General features: G+C 44.4%; 2 protein-coding genes across 7 annotated transcripts in view; one reads left to right on the forward strand and one right to left on the reverse strand.

Annotated features, from left to right (window-relative positions):
• Nucleotides 1-9877, reverse strand: part of LOC108528348 (transmembrane protein 217) — a 55298-nt gene extending 45421 nt beyond the window's left edge. Inside the window, exons 1-2 of one of the 6 annotated variants that reach the window (XM_017870138.1) lie at nt 9263-9345; nt 5347-5450 (exon numbers count right to left, since the gene is read on the reverse strand). The gene's annotated coding sequence lies outside the window, so the exon portion shown is untranslated. Of the gene's footprint in view, nt 1-5346; nt 5454-9262 lie in introns of all 6 variants that reach the window. The other 5 variants (XM_017870135.1, XM_017870136.1, XM_017870137.1 and 2 more) reach the window with 5 other exon arrangements.
• Nucleotides 9474-10704, forward strand: part of TBC1D22B (TBC1 domain family member 22B) — a 78410-nt gene continuing 77179 nt past the window's right edge. Inside the window, exon 1 of the mRNA XM_017870133.1 lies at nt 9474-9669. Coding sequence (XP_017725622.1) covers nt 9614-9669 — 56 coding nt within the window. The 5' untranslated portion in view covers nt 9474-9613. The remainder of the gene's footprint in view (nt 9670-10704) is intronic.

Here is a 10704-nt window from a genome sequence, read left to right on the forward strand (position 1 = left end):
AAAAAAAAAAAAAAAAAAAAAAAAAAAAAAAAAAAAAAAAAAATGTAAAGAGAAAGTTTATAATTTATTGGAGATTACAAGTCCAGGAACCAGCAAAAAAAAATGGGTTTGTTCTCACACTCTCAGACTCCAAAGCTCATGTACCCTGCAGTTGCACTATTCTGCTCCCTAGTGTACTTAATTTCTGACTTTTCATCTACTGCTGAGTTATTCTCAGCTTATATGAAATGCCCTTAGAAATAATTTTTTTTTCTATCCTAAACCACTGCTTTTAGTTTTTATCCTCTGGCTTTTAAACTTTAAATGTGTTATTTATTTATTTATTTATTTATTTATTATTTTATTTTATTTTTTTCTTGAGACAGAGTCTGTCTCTGTCACCCAGGCTGTAGTACAATGGTGTGATCTTGGCTCACTGCAACTGCCGCCTCCCAGATTTCTCAAGTGATTCTCTTGCCTCAGTCTCCCAAGTAGCTGAGACTGCAGGCACATGCCACCACACCAGGCTAGTTTTTGTATTTTTAGTAGAGATGGGGTTTCGCCATGTTGGCCAGGCTGGTCTCAAACTCCTCACCTCAGGTGATCCACCTGCCTTGGAGGTGATCCACCTGCCTTGGTCTCCCAAAGTGCTAGGATTACAAGTGTCATCCTACCGCACCCGGCCTAAACATGTTATTTATTCATTTAACAAATATTTATTGAGCAACTACTGCATGCAAGGCATTGCTCTAGGGTAAAAAACAAAAACCTGTATAAAGCAAAATAAAGATTGGGGAACACCAGTTTTATTAGGTTGCATTGATACAGGCCTAAACTCATGAACCTGTTACAGGTAGTTAGACCCACTAGGAACATCAGGTGATGGTTCAGCAATTAGCACATTGACTCTCTAAAAGAGATAAATTGGCAGTTGGCACCAGGGAGAGGCCATTTTCTGATGATTCACACCTATTAACATCAAAATGTTAACTGAATGCAGACCCTAGGGAGAAGAAATGTCCTGGGCATGTACGTTAAGAGATAAAATGGCAAAGTATGATGTTCCGGGGATACTTTCCACCGGAAAAGGGAAGAAAAACTCAGATGGGCATGTGTACAACTTGCTAAACACACCATGTGCGCTCAGTTCGTAAGTGTAAGGAGGGTACTGCACATGTGGGAGGCCCACCTAAAGGAGGAATCATGGAAAAGAGCTGAGCCTATAAAGTCCCAGGTGTGTTTTGTTTTGTTTTGTTTTGTTTAGTTTTGTTTTGTTTTGAGATGGAGTCTCACTCTGTCACACAGGCTAGAGTGCAGTGGCCCAATCTCGGCTCACTGCAACCTCTGCCTCCCAGGTTCAAGAGATTCTACTGCCTCAGCCTCCTGAGTAGCTGGGGTTACAGGTGTCCGCCACCACACCCAGCTATTTTTTTTTTTTTTTTTTTGATTTTAGTAGAAATGGGGTTTCACCATATTGGCTAGGCTAGTCACGAACTCCTGACCTCAAAGTGCTGGGATTACAGGCGTGAGTCACCATGCCTGGCCTAGGATCAAGTTTAAACGTTCTCTTTTCTCTCTTGAACTGCAGCACCCACTTGGATCTCTTCCAAGTGAACTGTCCTTTTTTTTTTCTTTTCTAAAGACTTTTAAAATAAACTTACACTCCTGCTCTGAAACTTGCCCTCAGTCTCTTTTTCTGCTTTATGCCCCTCAGTCGAATTCTTTCTTCTGAGAAGGCAGGGACTGAAGTTGCTGCGAACCCACATGGATATGCCACTGGTAACATGGATTCCTGCTACTGCTAACAAACCCAGCCTGGTAAGTTGCTGTTGTTGTTGTTGTTGTTTTTGTAGACATCCTCATTCTGTTTGCCAGGCTGGAGTGCAGTGGTGCTGAAACTAACCCAATAGTCATAGACAGTGTTTTTTTTTTTTTGGATAAACATAGAAATTGACTCTCTTCTGGTCTTAGAGCTTGAAACTTACATATGTTTTATCTGAGTTCCTTCCTCAGGAAAGGACCCTCAAGATTCTCAAAAAGTATCTAAGAACTGAAACTCACTGGGTAATGGCATCCAGACAATGAGATACCGGGCCTCTTATTCATCATGATTGCTTCCTTACCCCTCCCAAGTTCCTGATTTTTTCACACATAGTTACATTTCTTCCCTGCTATATAAACCCCTGATTTTAGTTGGTTAGGGGGATGGATTTGAGACTTATCTTCCATCTCCTTGGCTGCAGCACCTGATTAAAGCTTTCTTCCTTGGCAATACTCATTGTCTCAGAAACTGGTTTTCTGTGCAGCAAGCAGCAGGACGGACTTAGACTGAACCCCTAGTGTTTTGGTAACAGTGCTGTCATGGCTCACTTGTAGCCTCAACCTCCTGGGCTCAAGCAGTCCTTCTGCCTCAGCCTCCTGAGTAGCTGGGACTACTAGTAGCATGTGCCACCACATCTGGCTAATTTTTGTACTTTTGCAGCGACTATGTTGCTGAGACTGGTCTCCAACTCCTGAACTCAAGTGATCCCCCACCTCAGCCTCCCAAAGTACTGGGATTACAGGCATGAGCCAGTGTGCCCTGCCAAAAAAGCCTTATTTTTGCTGGGGAGGTGGAAGATACCGAACTGGGTAAACTCTTGACTTTTTAGTTTAGTGAGATGTGCTTTAATTACTTTGTTTATTTGGTGAGAACTGTTTCTCTTCTCTTCGTACATTTGTATCATATAACAGGAATCCCTAGTTTATTCTGCAAAGATACTTGATGTTCTATTCCCATCTCTGTGCCTCTCAATCATTTTGCTTTGGTACTATCAAAACAAAACCAAAAATAAACAAAAAAAGAAATAGTCTTAACCGATTTCAGAGGATAACCATTGAATTTGATCTTTAGCCACATTCTACTTAGTCAAAAAGTGATTCTACCTACCCTTTAAAATAGATTCCATGTATATATCACCTTGCATTTGTATAGGTATATGTGTCTTTAAACACTTTCATATGCATCATCTTAAAATTCATACATATGGACATGTTTGTCAGAAATAAATTTTAAAATAATTTGATGAAAACATACAATTTAGACTTTCAGGGAGTAATTAAAATACATATAATTTTGCAACACAAGGAAGCAGAACAAATTATTGGACAATAGGAAAAACATTAATACATTAGTTTCTTTATAAAAGCCAAACTAAGTACCTAACATAAAGGTAAACTATTGTTTTAAATTGCATTTTATAAAACATTTTATTTGTGTTGAAGGATAACAATCTACCAACCCTAATATGCTATTTTGGCTTAAGTATTATTTTGAGAGCTAAAGGCACTTGAAAGACAGCAGCTGCAAGAGGGGCACTCTGACCTTTCCTTCTCTTCCTGAAAGCAAGAAATAAAACTCCCATCTTTTTTTCTTTTTTTTTGAGACGGAGTCTCGCTCTGTCGCCCGGCTGGACTGCAGTGGCCGGATCTCAGCTCACTGCAAGCTCCGCCTCCCGGCTTTACGCCATTCTCCTGCCTCAGCCTCCCGAGTAACCGGGACTACAGGCGCCCGCCACCTCGCCCGGCTAGCTTTCTGTATTTTTTAGTAGAGACGGGGTTTCACCGTGTTAGCCAGGATAGTCTCGAAATCCTGACCTCGTGATCCGCCCGCCTCGGCCTCCCAAAGTGCTGGGATTACAGGCTTGAGCCACCGCGCCCGGCCAAAACGCATATATTCTTACTGAAAACATGCAAAGATACTTTATATTCTACCTTTTCCCTGCTGTACATCATTTCATACACCTTTTTGATGTGCTATGTAGCATTCAAATTTGTCCTCTTCAATGGTTCAAGTTTATAAACTGCACACCATAATTTACGTAACTGCCTTTTCATGTTTAAATCTTCATATTCTTTTCATTTTTCCCTGTTTATTACTGGCTGCAAGGCAAAGAATATCTTTGTACACAGAGATTTTCCCCTTTCTTCTTGCCAGGTATGGCAACTTCTTTTCTTTTCTTTCTTTTTTTTTTTTTTGAGAGGGAGTCTCTCTCTGTCGCCCAGGCTAGAGTGCAGTGGCGCAATCTCGGCTCACTGCAAGCTCCGCCTCCCGGGTTTACGCCATTCTCCTGTCTCAGCCTCCCGAGTAGCTAGGACTACAGGCGCCCGCCACTACGTCCGGCTAATTTTTTCGTATTTTTAGTAGAGAAGGGGTTTCACTGTGTTAGCCAGGATGGTCTTGATCTCCTGACCTCGTGATTCGCCTGTCTGGGCCTTCCAAAGTGCTGGGATTACAGGCGTGAGCCATCGCGCTCGGCCAACTTCTTTTCTTAGAATAAATTCTTAGGAATGAAATACCTAGTTTTCCCTTCACCCCTAAATTCTGAAAACTCTCTCTTCCTCTCTTTATTCCTATAACCTCTTGCTTTTTCAGTCTTTTTGCTTATCCCCTTGCCTTCTCTTAATGTAACTGATCTCTGCATTGGCACTTACAGTGGTCGTTAAGATACTGTAAAGCTCTCTTGCTGTTAAATCCCAGCTTGACCTCACTATCTCTTAGGTGGCCCAATATTGCACAGTGCATTGTGAGGGCTGCTTCTTGCTCTCATTTTTTTTTTTTTTTTTTTTTTTTTTTGAGACGGAGTCTCGCTCTGTCGCCCAGGCTGGAGTGCAGTGGCCGGATCTCAGCTCACTGCAAGCTCCGCCTCCCGGGTTTACGCCATTCTCCTGCCTCAGCCTCCCGAGTAGCTGGGACCACAGGCGCCCGCCACCTCGCCCGGCTAGTTTTTTGTATTTTTTTACTAGAGACGGGGTTTCACAGTGTTCGCCAGGATGGTCTCGATCTCCTGACCTCGTGATCCGCCCGTCTCGGCCTCCCAAAGTGCTGGGATTACAGGCTTGAGCCACCGCGCCCGGCCTTGCTCTCATTTCTTAACCCTTCCCCTCATCACAGTGTCTACTTTCTTCCTTCCACTCCACTCCTTTGCTAAGGTTAAAGTCTGCCAGTGATCTCTCTGTAAGTCCAAAGGCTTTTTTCTCTATTTTTATCTTCCCATTGGAGCTCCTGTCCTGAAGTGACTTTCCTCCTATAGTCACTTTCTTCAGGCCTTTCTCCTTCCTTTTCTGTCCCTACTCAAGGATTATCTCTTTCATAAAACTTTCTCTAAGGGTTGGGATACGCCTACCTCTTTTGAGTCCACAGTCAACCCAGGCATATCTCATCCCTTAACTATCGTCTGCCCCATTTTAAGTTGTTTAACCCTCTTTTGAATGAAGATGAAGTTGAAGGGGGAAAAGTAAAAAGTTGCAGGTAAACAATATTGAGAAGCCTCTACTTATAGTTTCAGAATAAACTCTTGAGATAAATTCAACAATCACAGGCCATACCATATTAGTAACAGAAGATCTACAAAGTGAGGTCCATGGATCAGCAGCATCAGTGTCACCTGGGAGCTTGTTAGAAATTCTGAGTTGTAGGCTTCACCTTAGACCTGCTGAATCAGAATCTAGGTTTTTAATATAATCTTCAGTGATTCACATGTGCAATATAGTATAGGAAGCACTGGTCTAGTGGACCAGTGAATGTCTGCCAAGAAGGACCTCCATCAGAAGGCCTCTAAGGACCTCTCGGGAACCTCAAACCAATGGTTTACACCTCTTGCTGGGCAAGGGTGGCTGTCATAGCTATCAGCTCTTTGATGAGAGCTACCAACTGATCTCCTGACTAGGTGGGTGGCCTCCCTCCCTCATCATTCCAGGTACAGGCACATTCCTTTAAAGCTGCAAAAGAGTTTGAAGAATGCAATCTTTTTCAGAGAAGACTGTTCTTCAACCAAGAGTGTAAGCAAGGATGTAGAATCATTGGTAAAGTGGACACATCCTACTAGGGGTTAGGAAACACTTTTTCTATCATCTTTCCTAACAAAAAAATATGTGAACAACATAGAATTGAAAGACAAGAAATATTTATATTCTTCCTTCTTTCACTCAGTAAACATTTACTAAGCACTCACTATGTGCCAAACACTATTCTAGGTGCTGGGGATACAGCAGGGAACAAAACAAAGTCCCAGTCTTAGTGGGGTTCACATTCTAGGGCAGCAGTCCCCAATCTTTTTGGCATCTGGGACCAGTTTCATGGAAGACAACTTTTCCACGAAAATTTTGGGGGAGGGGGGTTTCAGGATGAAACGTTTCCACTTCAAATCACAAGGCATTAGATTCTCATAAGGAATACGCAGCCTAGATCCCTTGTATGAGCAGTTCACAATAGGGTTCACACTCCTATGAGAACCTGATGCTGTTGCTGATCTGACAGGAGGCAGAGCTCTGGCGGTAATGATTGCATGCCACCCGCCGCTCACCTCCTGCTATGTGGCCTGGTTCCTAACAGGCCACAGAAAGGGGGCCTCTATTCTAGCGGATAGAAATGGGCAGCAAACAAGTACATAATATGGCCTGTAGTGATAGCGCTTTAAAGAAAAATAGAGCCAGGCACAGTGGTCCATGCCTGTAATCCTAGCATTTTGGGAGACTGAAGAGGAAGGATCATTTGAACCCAGGAGTTTGGGACCAGCCTGGGCAACATAGGGAGACTGTCTCTACAAATAATAAAAACATTGGCTGGGTGTGGTGGCATGCACTGTGGTCCCAGCTACTTGGGAGGCTGACATAGGAGGACTGCTTGAGCTCAGGAGGTCAAGGCTTCAGCGAGCTGTGGTCATGCCACTGCACTCCTGGGCAACAGAGTGAGACCTTGTGTCTAAAAGCTAAAGAAAGAAAGAAAAAGAAAAATAGAGCAGTGCAGCCAGTATTTAAGATGGGTGGTTAGAGAGGGTCTCTACAAGGTAAAGACAGTTGGGTATATACCTGCATGAAATGAGGAAGCAAGGCATTTAGGGGAAGAGAAGTCCAAGCAGAGGAAATGGCTAATGCAAAGTCCTTGAAGTAGGAACATGTTTAGAGTGTTCAAGGAACAGCAATAAGACCAATGGGCATGGTTGGAGCAGATTAAGCAAGAAAGAAAGTGTAATGAGATGAGGCTGGAGAGGTGAGTGGAGCCATGTCATGTAGGGTCTTTAAGGAGCTTGGATTTTATGCCAAGTACAGTGGGGGCCATTGCAAGGTTTTGAGCAGAGGAGTGACATGATATGGTCTACATTTTAACAGAGTGTCTCTGGGCTGGGTGTGATGACTCCCACCTGTAATACTAGCACTCTGGGAGGCCAAAGCTGATGGATTGCTTGAGTTCAGGGGTACGAGACCAGCCTGGGCAACATGGTGAAACCTCAATCTTTACAAAAATACAAAAAATTTGCTGGCCATGGTGGTATGTGCCTGTAGTCCCAGTTACTCAGGAGGCTGATGTGGGAGGATTGGTTGAGCCTGGGAGGTGGAGGTTGTAGTGTGCTGAGATCATGTCACTGGACTCCAGCTTGAGTGACAGGGCAAGACCTGGTCTCAAAAAAAAAAAAAAAAAAAGGTCTCTCTGGCTGCTGTATGGGGAATATACTCTAACGGGGTAAGAGTGGAAGCAGGGAGCCCAATAGCAGGCTGCTGTAAGTGGGTGTGTGGTTAGTGAAGATTAGGGTGACCAACTGTTAGTGGTGAAAAAGGTTCCAACAATCTCAATTTCCCTACCAAATACTATTTAAAAAGTCATCACCAGGAAACTCTTGTGAATTTTAAAAAATCTTGGAGGGGAAACTGATATAGAAAACAAAGTGTAGAAATAATAGGGCTTCTCTGGGTTGAGCACTGTTAGCAACATCCCCTGGGAATCAGTGTTATTTAACATTTCATAAAAGATTAAGAAAAAGGAGTATTTTGAGATATTTCTAGGTACACAAATTATACTTTGCTTGAACGTCTCTAACACCATGTGTGTAAGCTGGAAAGTGGCAGGTATCTTGTCACATGGATGAGTGTATGGCAGCTCACATAGGGGAAGACAATCCAGAGGATACCTTTAAGACAATGAACTCTGAACTGCTGGTTGCCACCAAGGTAAGGAATCTAGAAGTTGTTTTAGATTACTCCTTCAAGACATCAACTCTTCTAAAGCCCAAACAGCCAGCAAAAGTTCTGGCTGTCCAGAATAAAGACAAAACATCAACCTTAACAAAGCCTCAGTACGTCCCTCTTTGGGCTTAGTGTGCAGTGCTGGTCACTGCATCCTAGGGAAAAGAAGTGCCAGAGAATGGCAGGTAAAATGATTAAAAGAATAGAGGGACTTTTTCTTTCTTTTTTTCCTGGGTTAAATGCCCATAAAGAAAACAAGATGAAAGTGTATAAAAGCATGAAAGATTCAGAAGAAGTAAAAATAGCCCTCGTCATCCAATCCTATAATTCTAAAATTAGGGGACAAAAGAAGCTTGAAAATGGGAGTAATGTAGAAACCGTCGTTGGAGGACATACCCGTCAGGGGTCGGGTCTTTAAGTATTCTCCAATATGTAGAAGTACATGTGGTAGCTGTAAATGGAGGGTGGGGTGGGAGTGGGGTCACGCAACCCACCTCACAGTCCTTCGATGGGACAAAAACCACTCTGGACTGGTGCCCGCTTTCCCTCTCTCCCCAAATCACCACGGAATACAACCACAGAAACTCAAAAACAGCAAAAAACACCGACAAGACATTCAAAGGATTCAAAATGCTAATATTAAATCTCATTGTCTGGGAAAATTAGATTGAAAATAAATTCAAGGGTGCAAGATTTATAACAGATTAACAAGGGAAATTAAGGATGTTGGTGGGGCCAGGAGGAGATACATCCTTAACTTTGTGATTCACACGATGGAGCTTTACTGTGTCCTTCAAAGAAATCGTATTTGGTCATCTGAGTTGGACAGCTATGATAAACCATTTCCTATACACCGTTAGCATAGTCAGAAAGTGAGAGTTATGGATTGACATAGGGATTAGATCATTTGAATTTTTCACCCACAGCACAAGTCCTTCAATCGTTTTCAATAAACAGAGGGAGAGGGAGACTCTGATGAACCGTTGCTCACGTGTTGAGCAGTTAGCAATCCCGCGCTATCGGGTCCCTGCTGACCTTCAGAAAAACGAATGGACATCTAAACGGAACGAGGAAGGGAGGGTAATAACCAGAGTGTCATTGAGTTGAGAGATGTTAAAAATGGGCCACAACAAACACATGGGCCTTTACTTTTAGGGTCAAAGATTCCTATATATAAATACATAGTATGCTCTGTCTTGCCAAAAAATATTAGACTCAGGAACTTCATTCCTCACGAAGAAGATAATTCCCTCTCTTCCTTCCCATAGGTCCCTTACTTTACCTGCTTCTTCCCTCTCGCGGGTTAGGAACTTTGAGCCCCGCCTCTCTGCTCGTCCAAGCTCCGCCTTCCCCGTCCACCTGTGTGCCCAGACCCTGACGTTACCGGTTGGCTTCAGCGGCCTTCAGGATTCCGGCTCCCAATTGGTCGGCCCGTCCATGGCTTGCGCAGCCCACCAATGGCAGCCGTGCTGGGTGTAGGGGTGCCCACATCCAAGATGGCGTCCCCAGGAGCTGGGAGCGGGTGAACGGCGGCGGGGAAGCGGCCTGGGTTGGCCCTCAGATTGCGGGGTCTGGGGGCATCTCGCCAGGCAACCCCTTGGCCCGCCTACAAGGCCTTCCCCCTGCCAGAGCAATGGCCGCTGAGAACAGCAAGCAGTTTTGGAAGAGGAGCGCTAAGCTGCCGGGGAGGTGAGCCCAGGACGCTGAGAGGGAGAGGGGATTGGACCAAACCCTTCCAGATCCTAATCCCTAAATCCCGCGGCCCTGGGGCGCCACCGAGGCCGGAAGACTGGTTTGGGGAAGCTGGGGCTGCCTGTTGGCGGCAGGGCAGCTGTCAGACAGAGGAGCGAACAGCAAGCTTTGGGGACGGCTGGGGTCTGGGGGCGGAGGTTTCTGGAGGGGTGACCTCAGTGGGAAGGTGGCCGAAGATTGGGCGTAAAGGGGAGTGGAGTTGGGTGAGTAGTCAGTGTCGGCCCTGGTCTCGGGGGTTCCTCCCCAGAGCTGCTTCCCACTCTAATTAGGACTCCCTCTCAGGGGTCTCCACCACGCACAGGTGGTTGGTCGCTCGACGATGGCTTGCTCCCTCAGCTCGGCACTTAGGATTCTGGTGGGAGTTTGGGGTCGCCTGCCGAAAGGGTTAGGCAGGAAAAGTGAGGACAGTTCTCAACTCCGACCTTACTTTATCTTGAGTTGGCCTTTCCCACTAGAAATTATTACAAGGCGACCACAGAATCAGGTTATTCCTTTGGCATTTTCTAAGGATTTGTCCAACCCCAAGTGACTTCTTCCTCCCCTGTATTGTAATGCACTTCTTGTGCAAATGCACTAAATTCTTTCATTCTTCAGTTGTTTAGCTGGAGAGCAGACCCCCTAAGACTACTCCCACCCTCTTTGTGGTGTATGTTGAGACTTTTGGCAAATTATCCATTCATCAGTCTACTGTTGGTTTACTGTTTCAGTTTATTTTGGGCAAAGTCCTGAGAAGTATAAGGAAGAGTGTGTATTTCAGTCGTGAATCTTAAGATTTCTGCCAGCCACAGTCTACTTGGTGATGAAATTCATGTTTGGTTGTGTCCCACGTGCTACCTTTTCTAATGGATTCAGGTTTTTTCCTTCTGGGGTGATCTTTTGAACTCGTGACTTTTTTTTTTTTTTTTTTTTTTTTAAGCAAGAGGGAGATAAGGGTCAATAGTGGCTAAGTTAGAGCCTTACTTTCCCCCCCCC

The sequence above is a fragment of the Rhinopithecus bieti genome, unplaced genomic scaffold (genome assembly GCF_001698545.2).
Source record: "Rhinopithecus bieti isolate Rb0 unplaced genomic scaffold, ASM169854v2 scaffold_4553, whole genome shotgun sequence".
Lineage (NCBI taxonomy): Eukaryota > Metazoa > Chordata > Mammalia > Primates > Cercopithecidae > Rhinopithecus > Rhinopithecus bieti.